The 16,654-nt window shown below is 38.9% G+C and overlaps 1 protein-coding gene across 1 annotated transcript in view; it reads right to left on the bottom strand.

Moving 5' to 3' along the window:
* Positions 1 to 1,235: 1,235 nt before the first annotated feature.
* Positions 1,236 to 16,654, bottom strand: part of LOC107188144 (gamma-tubulin complex component 3 homolog) — a gene marked incomplete at its 3' end in the record, with an annotated part of 45,207 nt that continues 29,788 nt past the window's right edge. The window contains exons 4-7 of the mRNA XM_015576393.1: positions 6,239 to 6,653; positions 4,586 to 5,088; positions 4,281 to 4,473; positions 1,236 to 1,440 (exon numbers count right to left, since the gene is read on the bottom strand). Of these exons, the coding sequence (XP_015431879.1) occupies positions 1,236 to 1,440; positions 4,281 to 4,473; positions 4,586 to 5,088; positions 6,239 to 6,653 (1,316 nt within the window). The remainder of the gene's footprint in view (positions 1,441 to 4,280; positions 4,474 to 4,585; positions 5,089 to 6,238; positions 6,654 to 16,654) is intronic.

The following is a 16,654-nucleotide window of genomic DNA, read 5'->3' as shown; positions in this document are numbered from 1 at the left end:
CCCACGGGAGGCATGGAGAGGGTAAGCGCTCGCGCGGTTTACCCACGATTCTGGCATCACTGATCACTGCTCATAAAATGGTCATTCCGGCTCGTTCAAGCCGGCCGAACCGAACTGGGGAATCGTTGGCCTCGAGCCGCTCGGCTTGAAGACCCATCACTACTTGAGCCGCGTACTGGAGATACCCCCAAAGTGGGGCACCGACTCCGGGAGCAGAAGTTATGCAGCTCTGACTTAGACGATTGCTGGACACTTATGAACAACAATAAAGATACTGCGTACAAACGTCAAGCAAAACGATAACATTTTTAAATTTGTTTACGTGAACGATGTTACAAGTAATTCTTCATATTACGTTTGTTCTGTAGTTTAACAAAATTTTTCAAAATTAATCGAAAGTAATCGAAAAGTTTATAATTGCGTAATTAGTATCCAAGAATACATGAAAAAAATCAAATATTATACATATGACAAGGGCAAAGAGTAGGGAGTTACTCTCTGGCAACGGGGTGCCTATGGACGATACTATCTATCGGTGTCGATTACGCGTAGTTACGGCACTGAAGAGTCTAGGTAAGCGAGCAATGACCGCGTGGCGGTAAAACGCCGCGCGCACGTTCCCGACGGATATTTTGTCGGCCTGTTATAATAAAAAACCGTTTCGACACTTTTTCTGAATGGTTTCTGCTTCAGAAATGTGTACAAAATCTGATACGGTACAGCAAATTCGTGCTAGGTAAAGAACTTTTCGTAAAAATGTAAATAGCTATAGAAGTTTAAAAAAGAGCCGATGCGCGTATTTTCTATGCACTATTTTTACAAGTATTAAGAATTACAAAATTTAATAACTAAATACGGAGGAACATATGCACGGAACTCTCCTCTATTTTTCAAGATTAAATTGAACTTTCTGGCGTTTTTAGTTTTCACGTAATACGTCATTTTTGACCAAAATCGGGTGTTTTTACAAAAGCTCATGTTTTTCAAAAACTGAGGGAAATTGAGAAATTCTGCTTCCAGATTCGTGATCTGGACAAGTAACTTTATAAGGATCTCTCAATGAATATTGCAGATCAGAAAAGAAGTTTAAATTTGTTGGACAGTGTTATATTCTCAGACATTATACTTATGGTTTAAATAATGACATCAAGTTGTGCACAACTCGTCGTACGATAAATTGTATTACGTGCAGGCCTTTTAACATTGTAGAATGTATAAAATTTTGTTAAACGTACCGTTCCAATGGGACCGCTTACATTGTAATCGAGAATAAAAACATCCCAGCCAGTTTCATTTTCTGAGGGTGCTAACAATCTTACGTCCAGTCGGCCATGTACATCTGTGTCGTCAATTTTTGCACTAGTCGCTCTTATTCCCGTTTCCAAAATAGAAGATATATTGTGTGGATATAAAGAACTGGCAGGTTTGTCTAATTCTAACCTACAAAACAAAAGGAAGAGGAGATATCAACCCATATTAACATTTGCGTGCAAATTGGTAGCAGATAGTGACGAAATTTGTTTACAAATCCATAGCCATCTGTTTCCGCATTTGGCTTGAGTTTTGCAGACATAGTCTGCTAACAGAACCGTGAAGCAGATTGACGGCAGATCCTGCAATATAATTTAGGTTCAATAACCTTTTTTTTTTCCTGGGGTAGGACTCCAAGGTAGTGTGGGACTCTCACCCACTAAAACCCCCACAACAGCCTGCTCAGGCGGAACTCGGCAGTGGCGGGATCTTGTGTGAACGCACCGCCACCGCCTCGCCTGTGCTCCCCTTATCGGGGAGCCCGTTCCGTGGGGGGCGATTGTACGCCCCCCAGGGGGTGACCGAACCCCGGTCACCCCCCCTTCTCTAAGGTTATATAACCTAGGTTATGTTACGGGATCTGCTGCCAACATACAGCTAATCTGTGCGCAAATTATTTATAACAGATCCTGCATCGAATCTGTAACCACTGTGATTACAAAAGCTTATAACTGGCATTGGACAAAATCTGGCTGTCCAGATTTGGCTGACTGAGAATATAGCTTTTACTTGTGTACCCTGTGTATTTTAAGTAATGTGTACATACACTGTACAAAAACAACATGTACTACTATGTCAGAATACAATTTGTAGTTGACAAAATTGTATATTCTATGGTACATTCTTACGTAACACACAGAATATTACGTAACCGGTGGTACATCGACGAGCAAACTCGGCTTCCACTAAGGGAAAAAGTGACGTAGGAGAAGGGCCTCCTACTATGCTTCTACCTGCTGGTATTTGGAATTACTGATATTTATGCCAAATTAACATTCGATTTAACATTTATTGCAGTACCTGAAATACATTTACCAAGTGTTAGGAGACTTTTCTTCTACGCCACTTTTTCCCCTAGTGGAAGCCCAGTTTGCTCGTGGGTTTACAAGCGGAAAAGTAGCGATACTAGATGAAAAATAAATAGAAAATACAGAATAAAATTTGTAATTGTGAAAAATTATATTTTCAATATATTTTCTTTATGTAGTGTCCCTATCTTTCTGCCTGTACCATCAGTTGCGGAACACCCTACATACAAGGTGTTCGGCTACTGGCAGTGGTAGATACGTAAAATACGCATGGTATAATACAAGTATAACTTTATATATGTATTATACACGTATATTACGGTAGTCCGAATCGTACTGTAATTTACCGACGCAAATGACAGAAGGCCAAAAGGTGGCGCTATTTTTCAAGCGTGACAGATTTTTTACTTTTGCACTACCTGTGGCTATTACAAGTCACATGCCATATACTATCTACTAATTTTCCCACACGAATCATATTAGCAACGTTATCTGCGATTAATGCATATATATGTACATTATACCTTTCTCTTGAAATAATAATACATTCATTTACCACATCACTTAAGCCTATACAGTTTCACTCAGAATACTGAAGTTCCATAATTTAAGAGAAACATATCTTTGATTATCTAAGGGTAATAATGCTACAAAATTTTTAGCAATAGATTTTTCAAATTCTTTGTAACCAGCATGAATTTAAATGATGGATTAAGTTTATTAATAACATTTTAAAAATATTCAGATCTCACAGTAACAAATAAACTGTTGCATAAAAAAAAGTGCCTAACAATTTATTAATTTCTTCAGCTTTGAAGTCGCCTTGTTCTACATTTTTTAAAAATAGTTATAATTTTAATAATTTTACATATTTTGTAGACAGAATGTAAAATTTTTTTGCAAGTGAGATGAAATTTTCGTACTCCTTGTCAATAATATAATTAGTAAATTGAAACTTTTACCTTCCATTGTTTGCTTTGTAGTTGCAACATACAATATGAAATAATAATAATTTCAATGCTTAACCTAAAACAACTTAGAACCACCAAAAATTTCACTTTAAATAATGCTTTTTCAAATTTTCTTATGTTATGATACTTTATTTAAGTTATGATAAAATAAATTTATTTGATGACTTTGGTTATGTTAAAATTACATTACGTATGTAATTTATGTGTAATTTACACCTAACGTAAACAACTTAGTTTCATGGGAATTTACCCATCACTGGCTACTGGTGTCAGAAACTTTAAAGGTTGGTTCTATATGCCAAAATAAGACGAAAATCAAGAATGACGAAATTGTATTCAAGACTTCGTTTCTGAGTTATTAATTAGAATGCATCCGGCTTGATGGATTATACTACCACAGATGAGATATAACAATAGACCTAACATGCAATGTAATTTTCTGTGCCATGCTTCGGGGGCGTCAGAAGCCGCCGTACCATTTCAGTATTCCATTCCTTGCTAGCGAAACCGGGGCAATAATGTATGTATGTATCGCTATATGCAATCACGGGTGTGGGCTTGCTGTGCGTTATTACAGTGTAGAACGTAGTTCCTGAAATCGAAAACTTTTATTTGGAGTGCGCTTGAACCAGCGTGAGTTAAGTGGGAGACTAAGTCCCATAAGATGTTAGGTCTATTCTTATATCTCGTCTGTGATACTACTCAAATAGTGCACTCCTCGGCTGATTTATTGACTCGGTCGGTAACAAGATCAGTAAAAAGACCCGCTTACCTCATAACCGAAATGGTCACCTACGATAATATGAATCATTGTACGACATTAAGCCTATCTATTCGCTAAAATCCACAGGGGCATATCAAACTCCACCCCATAGGATTGTTAAATAGAGATGGTGAATGCCCTTTTACACACATTCGAATGTAACCAGCAGTCACAGACGTAAACTTTTTAATGAATAATGTTACTTACTCTAATAAATGCATAAGATGTTGAATAAAATGTCCCTGTCCTAGTAAAAGATAACCTTTAATAGCATGTAAGTGATCCATAAAATGGTATTGCTTCGTTAATACTTCGACTACCCTAGTTGACGTTTCTTTGTAGGCTACATTCATCATAGTTTGTAACCGACCATCAGGATCCATATCAAAGAGGATATCAACTACAAGAAAAATGAACAAAATTAGTGTCATACCGAGAAACGCACACGGTTTGGAACTTTCAGAATAATTATGTTTTTTTTTAAATATCCAAATCCATGTTAAATTATCTACCTTTGTATTCTTCAATAAAATTTTTAAACATGTCTGTATGTTTGCCTTGCCACGGTGTAATGTCTTTACATACTTCACGTAAGAAGTTAATACCCTTTCCTGTTCCCAAAATTTGTTTGGCTCGTGTTTTTGTAATAAACGATGGAAGCATACTACTACGAACTTGATATTTTTCGTGCCACATTCTGTCTCCAGTAATGTCAGCACAAGTTTCGATAAAAAATTCTCTGTATGGATCATCTAATTCACCATCAGCAATCCACTTTATCAACATATTATATAGAGGATCGCAAACACTTTCCAAAATTCCCTTGACTAACTTTTTCACGTATGCGTCTCCGTAGTTACTAAACTCATATACAGCAGAAGCAAGTGCGCCACCTTTTTGTCCTTGACAAGTTCTCACTATACTTGCTAACCACTTTAAAGTTTCTAAAGGCTCATATGCCCACAAGTGCAAGTGCGACAAAGTAACTCTGTATAATCCTGATTGAGAATGCACTCTGTAATAAACAGGCAAGCATTCATAAAAAAAAACAATGTATATAAGAATACACGTAGAATGTGCCGCTTAACTCCAACACATAAAACATCTTTGTTGCCTTTGATGGAATAGATGTGATACGTCATATTTCATAAGTCACATCTTTTGAAATTTCAAGGTTGTGAACCTTCCTATCCTTTTTGTTAGGAAGTAAATTTGTATTTTTGAATAGCCGCACTATTTGATTGTCGCTGACGACGCGTAGTCACGATTAGCGTAGTCTATAATTTCCATTACTACTTTTTTTTCTTTCTTAAAAAACATCTACAAGATTAATCGACGTACCTAAATAAAGTGTTTGATACAAAATTGCACAATGTTACAAAACTCTGTCCAACAACACTTTTGAACAACCAGTCCTTTTTGAACAGAATGGTATTTTCTTCTTGACAATAAAATTGAGTTTACTCTTGCACGATGTGATTCAAAATAATCGACTTTAGCTTGTAAATCCTTCAGTGAAAATGTGTTACTAACAAAATGGATCAGGCATAAGGCCTTTTCAGAGTTGGATTTATGATACCGACAACAGGGAAAACGTTATTCCAGGACATACCGTCCAGGGCAAGCACTAATTGCCGTCTCCTTTGCATACTTGCTCTCTTCCCAATACTTAATAGTTGAAATTGGAAAATAGAACAGAACAAGTATGAAGCAATGAACATTCAAGATCATAAACCGTGTTCACTGGTGTATTTTAAACTTGTAAAAATTTGGTAGTTTAAAATTATGAAAATTATTTTATGTACTATTTGACCCTTCGAAACAAATAAATAGTTTGTTTAAACGTTTTCAGTATACAGTAATTCGATGAGTGTTCGAAGTTCGAAGGCTCCTCGACACTGAACATTAAGTATTTCATAAACTAATGGCCATATGTGACTGAACCAAATATCATTGGCTTCAGAATTCCAAGCTCTATCACTGTGGTAAACCTCATTAAAAAGTCAGTATTACAGCCGGGGACCTCTCCTTGTCAGTGCCCAGGAGCCTTTAAACCCTAATCGAAGATTTACTGTACTTGAATAGCAACAGAGACATTTCAAGCATTCGACTTAATCCAAACAGTCTAATTGTAAGATTCAGGATCCTTCAAGTTCAATACATACCTGTTTACTTCCTCTTGAATAGTAGCTATAAATCTGTAATAGTCAGATAATTTAGAATGCAACGCCGCGACAAAACTATCAGCTACCTGTCCACTTGAAGCGGCTGATATTCTTTCCAAACCTTTTTGTACTATATTATGTAAATATCCCAATTCACTCAGCCTCAAAGTGGCCTGTTTCCGGGATCTATCGATATTCAGCATAGGATCTATTTGAAAACCATAATTGGAATCCAACTTTAATATCTTCCCTTCAATGCCTTGAAAGGAATATATAAGGTCTTGAACTAATACATCTTCTGAAACATTCTCTTCACCAAGTATTTTGTTAGGGTTTGTTAGGAAGTCCCCTGTAATTTTGTCCGTGTTACTGACAGACACAATTTGCGATGATGCATGCATGTCCGGCCTCTGACCTAAACATAAATCAAAGGTATTTAATATAATAAGTAAATAAAATTAACCATCTTCAATAGATGCATCTGTTCTAAAACAATTTACACAAATAATGTGCAACTATAAGCTCTGGAGATTAGAAGAAAATTTCGGTTTTCCATAACTTTACGGGTTGTTGGCATAACTCAATAGAGTTCTTCCTACGCTAAATGTTTCAACCAGAAGAATAAACAAGAAGCAAAAATGAATTATCTGGAATTTTTATATAATTTCTATTAGTTCCTCTACACATCTGCGAGGTTTGAAAGGAATACAAATTTTCGGATTATCGAAGTTTCCTTAGTAAGCATTGTATACATTCATAAACATTGTCTACAGATATTTGCCTGTAAACAAAGTTTGTGGATGTTCGCGAACAATCTATACACAATCTGCAAACAAATGTTACTTGCGTCTTGTCTCTGTTGGTACAAAAACTAAAACACAAACAAGACAAATGACTGACAATTGACCTCACAAGGGGAGGCTCAGATAGTTGTGCCACCGAATCGAACGAAATTTGGCAAGCACATAGTACTTGATTTCTCCAATAAAATATGCAAGCCACTCGACGCACTATGCGAGCGTTTTCGAGAAATAAGTGTTTAAAGTTACGACGCACAGTGGGGTATTTGACCCGAAAAGCTGGTCACAACTATTTTAAAATTTACTCAATTTTTTAAATCTCATAACTTTGTTACTATTCATCCAAAGTTGATGAAATAAAACCATTTTAAAGTTTGAACTTTCTAGTTTTTGGTTCTTTTTTCGCGATTTTGATATATACCACCGCAAAGTATGATCGTTTGTCTTTAAAATAAAGCAAACCTCATCGAATAATTATGTTGTTTAACAAAGATGCAGCCTTTTAAAGAAAATTTATATTTTTCAAATGTTTTGTGTACGGTAAGATATGTATACATACATATGTGGTAATAGTACATATGTACATATAGTAGAAGGTCATCAACGAACCCTAGTCTTAATAAAGTTAATAACATACTAAAAACTTCAATCGTCAGGAATTGACAGACGAAATTTACTTAATAGGTTAACAATCAACTGACAGAGATGGATGCACGCGGGTCGATTGGATTTATGATCATAAATATTCTGATTTATGGTATATAATACATATTTTAAGAATATTTTTTATTTGCAATATATAATAGAATTAATTTTCGTCAGAAAATACTGTACAAGATTCTTTATCAGACAGTATTTCATGCTTATGATATATCTGTCCTTCATCGATCTATCATCCACGCCTCAATTACCCCATCATCAGATCAACCATACAATATACGCCTATCGTATGATCCTTTGCCTTCATAAAAAGCTAAACTGCATCCAAAACGGATTGTTTTTTAAAGAAGTTATAGCCATTTACAGAAACGCCTGCCTCTTTATGGTTTCATGTCTTTCGTGCATGGTACCGTTCAATGGTCTGCGTTTCTGTAAATGACTATAACTTCGTTAAAAAAAAACACTGTTTTCAAATTGTTATTTTATTCAAAACCACACAAAAAAGTGAAGAAAACAAGGTGCCAAATTACTCTACATACTTTCCTCTATATCCTACATTTGTTGTTATTACACTTTCTTAACACTACACTTGTAATAAATCACTTTCTTAATATAGGTTTCTTGGCAATTTCTGCGAGCACAAAAATTGTTGACCTTCAAGCCTCAATTTATTGCTAAATACTGCTGTTTTCGAAAAACCAAGATAGCAGTTTACTTTCATTCATTCTTAGGAGCATAGGGACAAAGTTTCACTCATTTTGAACAAAGATAAAATTTGGGGTTTTGGCCAGCTTTTCTGGTCAAATACCCCAGAACGCCGATTTAGCAGTTCAGAAGCTTAAATTGGGTGTAGAAATAGGAATCTCAAAACCAAACTTGGTAAGCATGTATATAATGTACCTGTTAGAAACTTTGTATTGATGCCTCGATTTTTAAGTGAGATCTGTATTCCTCAGAGATTCTGGGGGAAGTGCCGTGCGGTCACTCACAGTCTCACAGTCCTCTTACCAAAAGGCATCGCTACAATCCTAGTGGCTCCCTGAGATGAAATAGGCTCGGGTTCGTCCACGAAAATCTTTCCTAGTGGCTCCCTGTGATGAAATAGGCACAGGTACGTCCACGTAACAAAGTCTAAAAAACCAAACTCGCCATTTCCTCGGCTCTCGCAGCCGCTTAGCCCTGGCTCGTAACAAACATAAGAGAATAAACGACTTCAATATTTAAGACGTGTCCGATTCTTTTCCCCGCTCGAAATCCTACAAGTTGTTCCATACATTACTAGCATTCCCTGATTGTTTAATATCCGCAATTTCGTTATCCAGAAAAAAAATGTTGGTAAAGAAGTCCATTAATTTTCGAGAAAATATACGAGAACTTGTAATTGACAATGATAAATCCGTAAAAAAAATTTTTTTTATTTTGTTTATCAAAAAGTTATTATTAACAAACATTACTTATTAATTTTTTATTTTTTTTAAAAAAGAGGAACATTAAATACATGTTTACCAAGTTTGGTTTTGAGATCCCCATTTTTACACCCAATTTAAGCTTCTGAACTGCTAAATCAGCGTTCTGAACCACTGTGCGACATGGGGAATACGACACTTTGGAGAAGCGTATCGCAGAAGCCGCCGCGCCGTGGCGTAGTTGATGCGGTGATAACCTACGGACCGTGAGATTCCTGGGTCTATTCTCGGCTGCTGCATGTTTTTTAACTTTTTTTTCTTCCTTTTTTTTTAATATATCTATTACTGTTAAATAACAAGAATTAATTTTTATTGTTCTTTTCATTTTTTTTCGTTAAATTTTACAATGAAATTGGTAATTCTTATACTTTTTGGTTCTTCTCTCTGTCTATTGCACATTTACTCATAGCACTTTTGTATACCTACGCTCACTATGATTTCACATGTTAACTCATAACGTTGAAAGAAACAAGACAATAAAATTTTACCGCGCGTACATGACTGATTGCAGGCCAAATGTTCAAGGCATTGTCTATTGTGTGTCTGTTAACGGAATGTAGAAATTTCTACCGATGCCATAAAAGTCAGGACAAATTAAAGGTCACGTAAAACGAGAGCAGAAAATATTCGAATGCAAGGTTGAAATATGCAGCCGATGCACTGCCCCGCGGGCGCGCGAGTTCATGAGGTCGCAACTGCGGTGGGCTGCGCGAGGCTGCCTGGGCCGAAGTTGTGGTACTGGGGGTACCACCCCTATCGCGGCCGGCCCAAAGGAAACAGCGTCGAGTGGTGACTTTTCGACGCTGTAGGTAGGAGGAGGCGGGACGCCAAAATAGCCCTCATTTGAGGGGGGGGGGGTGGGGCAAGGGCTGGGTTGGTCACAGTAGTGTGCTTCCGCGTTTCACACGAAACGCCGCACAGGGCTCTCCGCCCCCAGGGGAAGCGGTACCGCCTTTATCAAGGTTTTCCCCCGTAAAAAAAATGCAGTCGATGCTGGTGATTCACAATCGAACGATCAACCATATCTTCCCGAAAATAATTCATGCAAAATATAATTAAACAGTAGATAATTGAAATATTATATAGAACTATTATATTTTATTACATTGTATTGTATTGTAATGTTGGTTTCCAATCTCTTATAAACATTGTCATTTCTTCGTAATTTTTGTTACTTCCTGTTTCTTATACACCCTTTCAACGTTATGAGTTAACATATGAATTATAGTGATTGTATACAAAAGTGCTATCAATAAATGTGCAGTATATAGAGGAAAGAACCAAAAAGTATAAGAATTACCAATTTCATTCCAAAATTTAACAAAAAAAAAATAAAAAGAACAGTAAGCATTAATTCTTGTTGTTCAACGGTAATAGATGTATTTAAAAAAAAGAGAGAAAAAAGTTAAAAAAAATTGCAACAGCCGAGAATAGAACCAGTGATATAGCGATCTGTAGGCTATCACTGGATCAACTACGCCACGGCGGCTTCTACAAGATATGCTTCTCCAAAGCGTTATATTCTGAATGCCATAATTTTAAACACTCATTTCTGCAAAACGCTTGAATAGTGCGTCGAGTGGCTTGCACATTTTATAGTAGGCATCAAGAACTACATGCTTGCTAAATTTCTATCGATTCGGTGACAATTATCTGTGCTTCCCCTTGTGAAATGTGTGTATTAGTACAGACGAGATAAAAGAATAGACCAAACATCTTATGGGACTTGGTGTCTCACAATAATCACGCTGGTTCAAGCGCACTACATATAAAAGATTCCGAATTCAGGAACTACGTTCGACACCGTAATGACGCACAGCAAGCACACACCCGTGATTGCATATAGCGATACATACATACATTATTGCCTCGGTTTCGCTAGCCAGAAATGGAATACTGAAATCATATGGGGGTTCTGACCCCCCCGAAGCATAGGACAGAAAATTACATTGTATGTTAGGTCTATTCATATATCTCGTCTGTGATATTACATAGTCGTGGTATTAATTATAAGTAGAAGCGGAATGCAATGAACAGATGCGCTAGCCAAGTCTTTTGGCCAATTCAATTGCACGCGTATCCAGAAGATTTTCAAGGTCGACTTTCTCGAAAACGAAGTCTGAAATGAAGAAATTTTATTCCACATTTTCGACTTATTTTTTGACATAGAATCACCCCTTACCCGGTTGTACCATCAGTTGCATAACACCCAGTATATTACAAAACTATTCGCGGGCTGTATAAAAAATTATTTCATATGAAGATGTTAAGGCTTACCGTATATATAATTGTAAATTACTATAGTAAAGAGCAATGCCCGTTAACATTAATTAATAAATAAATAAATAAATAAATAAAAAGATCGTTTGGTCTGGCAATTATTATAGGTTTGGTAACAAAAATCCAAAATAAATGACTAATGGTCGTCAAACCCATTGATTAAACCACCTATATTTTCCTAAACAATGACATGAAATAGATTACGTCAAATATTGAAATTCTTACATTTTTCAGACAACCAAAATGTACCACGAAATGTCTATCGTGTAATCAAGATCCAACATACAGGGTAAGTCAATTAGAACTACTATCTAATAACTCATCACCTACTGATTGTATCACATAACATTTTAATGAATTATGTAGCATTATAACCCTTTCGGTGCTATGAGCGTGTATACACGTTTCATGAATTGACCGCTACGAGCGCTGTGGACTTGTATATTGTTACGCGGAATTTTATAACAAACCGCGGCCTGCCGCGCACAAAGCCACTCTCTCAGCCTCCGCGACTACATGCTCCATCGCTCCACCACTTTATGGACGCCAGAGACTTCCCGAGTGGGCTTCCGTTTCCGGTAAGAGAATTGCGAATAAGTGTATGAGTGAGAGGTGAGGAAAAGAAGAAAGTATAGAGGAGTGAGAAAGAGTAAGAAGGTTGTAGTGGGAGAAAAGGACAAAGGGAGAGTAGTTGTGCAAGTGGGGATATAGGGAGGTAGGGCAGAGAAGGGCCGGTGATAGGAGAGGAAGAGAAAAGGAGCATAAGCAAACATAGAGGTTAGGAAAGTAAGTTAGGCGAGGGGAAGAGAGGTAGAGGGAAAGGTGAAGACAGCGGAGCGTAGCGGAAGGAAAGAGAAAGAAAGTGGAAAGTGTCGATAAGATAGAGAGGAGAGATTGGTAGATAAGGTAGAGCGTGTAGAGTTAGATAAAGATGGCAAGCACGACGCAGGGCAAAGTGAGAGAAGGAGGGAAGGAGGAGGAGGGCAAAAAAGGAAAGTTTAAAAAGGGAGAGAGATTACAAAGAAATGAAAGTGTGAACGCAGGGGCGCTGATAGAAATGTGGAAGAGGAAAGGAAATGTATCTGTTGAGGTAGATGAAGAGGAAATAAGAGAGGAGGAAAGAAGGGCGTGTGCAAAAAGTCAAAGAGTAATAAGATCTCCAGGAGAGAAGGGAAATGAGGAAAGGGGAGGGGGGAAGGGTTGGGAGATTTGATAAAAAAGCTAGGAGAGGATATGAGGAGAGAAATAAGGCGCGTGAGAGAAGGGGGAGAGGCTATAAGAAGAGAAATGGAGGGGATAAAGGAGGAACTGAAGAAAGGGGAGGAAAGATGGAGAGAGGAAAGGAAAGATTATGGTCCAGAATGGGAGAGCTAGAAATAAAGATAGACAAAATAGAAGAGGGGGAAAGGGAACAAGAATGGAAGGAATGGTAAGAAAGAGTAGAGAGACTAGAGGAAAAAACTGGGATGGCGGAAGGAGAGAGAGGAAAGGAAGGGGATAGTATGCAGGGAAGACTAGAAGATATGGAATGGAGGATTAAGAGGAAGGAGAGAGAGGAGAGAAGGAAGAATATAGTAGTGAAGGGATTAAAGAAAGGAGAAAATATAAAAAAGGAGGTACAGGAAGTGATGCGGAAAATAGGAGCGAAGGTAGATATAGAGCAGGTAAGGAGAATAGGCAAGGAGGTGAAGGAAAAAGGAGAGATGGTGGTAGTAAGGCTGAAGGACAGAGAGCAAAAGAGGGAGGTGATGGAAACGAAGAGGGCCTTAAAAGGAGGGGAGGGAAGAATAGAGGACGACATGACATGGAGGGAGAGAATTATGCAGGGGGAACTGAGAAGGATAGGAATGGAGAAGAGAGGAAGAGGAAAGAGAGTTTGGTTAGCTTATGGAAGAGTACAAATTGAAGGGAGATGGTGGTATTGGGATGAAAAGGAAAGGAAATTAAAAAACGAAGGGAGGAAGCCAGACGAGATAAGGGGAGAGAAGAAGAGGGGCGAAGAAGAATATATGGGGGAAGTACTGAAGCAGGGGAAATGAGGAAAAAGGTAGAAGGGAAGAAGAGAAAGGAGAAAAAAGAAAACAGGAGGGTGAGAGAGAGAAGGATTAGTTTTTGGAACGTGGCAGGTCTGGGTTAGGTAGGATAACACAAACTAAGAGACGCTATTGGATCGTTTAGCCCGTACAAAGCACCGGGGCCGGACGGTATATATCCAGTAGTTTTGAAGAAGCTATTACCCATAGGGGAACAAGCGCTATTAAAACTAATAAGGGCTTCGTTCGCCACCGGCCTCATACCAGAGGAATGGGCGGCAACGAAGGTAATTTTCCTACCCAAACCAGGGAAGTCAGACTATGCCACGCCAAAGGCTTTTAGGCCTATTAGTCTGACGTCATTCACGCTGAAAACAGCGGAGAAGCTAATGGATAGATATATCAAAGAATATATCTTTCCGATCACACCATTACACGATAAGCAACATGCTTTTCGAACAGGACACTCAGTTGAGACGGCATTGCACAATGTAACATTGGCAATCGAGAAAGCGCTAAAAGCAAAATACTACACCATAGGATGCTTCCTGGATATAGAGGGGGCATTCAATATGACGTCAGTGGACGTACTGTTAACCGCAATGGAGGAATTCAATCTCCACCCTAGAATGAAAATGTGGATACATAATATGCTGACCAAGAGAAGGTTAGTGGCAACAAGAGGGAATTATTCGGTTTCAGGATACGTGAATAGAGGATGCCCTCAGGGAGGGATACTTTCACCATTATTATGGTGCCTAGCCGTGAATTCACTACTACAGGCACTGGAAGGATGCGGTGTCATCATATCGGCATACGCGGACGACGTGGTTTTTCTGGCTATCAGCAGTGATATTCACGAGGCCTACGATAAAGCGCAGGAGGCATTAGAGATCCTGAAGATATGGTGTGACAGCACGGGTTTATCGGTCAACCCGGATAAACTAGAAGTAATACGTTTTACCAAACGCATTAAAATACCGGCGACGGAACCACTAAGGTACGAAGGTAAGGAACTAAAATTGGTGGACGAAGTTAAGTTTTTAGGGGTGATATTCACCAAGAAACTATTATGGAGAAGGCACGTGTTCAATAAGATCACGTGCGGGAAAAACAACCTATACATGGTAAGCAGGGCAATAGGAGGAACATGGGGTTTCTCCCCCCGTATAACGAGATGGATATACAGATCCATAGTGGTGCCAAGGGTAACTCATGGGGCCATAGCGTGGTGGCAGGCGGCTAAAATGACCACGGTGAAGAATAAGCTAAACAGCCTTCAGGGATTGGCACTTAGAAGAACCCTGGGTTCACTAAGTACCATCCCGCTAAGGGCAATGGAGGTATTGACAAATACAACCCCACTAGACACAACAATTTTAGATATTGCAGTTAGAACGGCGCACAGACTAAAATGCTGGAACAGCTGGAAGGAAAACAGCTATGGACACGCGTCGATAATACTCAGTGAGGCAAACACGGAGATGAGAGAATGGATGAATACGGACCAGGATAGGTGTGCCCCTAGCATGGTACCGCAACAATTATTCCAGGTGAAGATACCTACTAGGGACCAATGGAGAAGAAATGAGACACTTACAGGTAGCCAGATGGACTGGTACACGGATGGTTCGAATAGAAACGAACTAACAGGAGCAGGATGGACAAACGGAACCACGGAGAAACACTATGCGAGCTTGGGAAGAAATGTGACGGTCTTCCAAGCAGAAGCATTCGCGATAACGAAATGCGCGCAACTGTTAATAGACAAAGGTACGAGTCAAAAAGAAATACGTATTCTTACAGATAGCCAGGCGGTGTTGCTGAGTGTACAAAAACTTATGCATACGTCTGTGACGGCGAAAAAATGCAAGGAGCAGCTCAACAAACTGGCATCCAGAGGTAATAAAGTAACATTATGCTGGGTGCCAGGTCACAAAGGAATTTTAGGCAATGAACTAGCAGATAAGCTGGCGAACATGGGATCGGGAAGAGCCCCACCGGAGGGGGTACCAAGACAGGTACCGCTAGCGGAGGCGGTATTTGCCCTTGGTAGAAGAAGATGGTGCCAGGAGCAAAGGAAGAGGAAATGGGATTCTGCAGAGGGATGCAGAGTGGCCAAGACATTGATAGGACCAAACCCTATATACAAAAACTGGAGGGATCTGATGAACCTCCCACGAGAAGACACGCGAAGGGTGGCAGGATTACTAACAGGCCACGCAATACTGAACCACCATTTGGCAAGGATGGGGGAAATACAGGACGAACATTGCGAATTCTGTGATGAAGATGTGGCAGAATCGGCCGAACATATCCTGATGAGGTGCCAGGGGTTAATGGAACCCCGTTTCAAGAAACTTCGTAAGGCAATACTGGACGAAGAGGACGTACCACAATTAGCAATAAAGGGACTACAGGAGTTCGTACAAGAAGTGGACAGGATCCGACCAAGGGAAGAAGAAGAGGAAGAAGAAGAAGTGTGGTAAGGTGGTGGATGAGGGGAAACTGGAACGCGGATAAGAAAGAACGGTAGGGAAGGGAGGGACCGAGGGGAACAGAAAAGGGGGAGGGCAGGGAAGGGGGGAAAATTAATTCTACTAGTTTAGTTCGTTACAGGTATTTAGATATGCATATAAATAGGCACGAAAGACGATTTAGGAACAAATAAGGAATGGACAAACAGCGAGCAAACAAAGGATTGTAACGATAAAACGAACAATACATAAAAACGCACGAAAGAAGGAGGGAAGGAAGGAGGCCGAATTTCCACAGTGATATATACAAACATGTAGCGATGCGAGCCAGAAATGTAATACAATAAAATAAAAAGATATTTATAAAAATACGAATAGGATGCGTGTAGTTTGTAGTAACCCCATATAAGAAATAAAAAGAGTATCGATAAGGCGCAGGTGTGGGAAGGGAGGGAAATTAAGAGGATAGGAAAAAGAAGGGGTATAGAGGAGGCGGGACAAATGAATAAAGGGGATAAAACCCCCCCTGGATTTTCAAGGGGGGGAACAACTCGTTAGGCTAAATAGAAAAAGAGGCGAGCATGTCAAAACTGGGTAGCGAGAAAGAGGAACGAGAAAAAAAAAAAAACATAATATATAATAATAAAAAAGAAAATATATATAAATAAGAAAAGGTAAGTAAATACATATATATACATGA

This window comes from Dufourea novaeangliae, unplaced genomic scaffold, assembly GCF_001272555.1.
Source record: "Dufourea novaeangliae isolate 0120121106 unplaced genomic scaffold, ASM127255v1 scaffold127, whole genome shotgun sequence".
Classification (NCBI taxonomy): domain Eukaryota; kingdom Metazoa; phylum Arthropoda; class Insecta; order Hymenoptera; family Halictidae; genus Dufourea; species Dufourea novaeangliae.
Note: the sequence above shows the minus strand (reverse complement) of the source record. Positions and strands in the feature narration are given on the sequence as shown.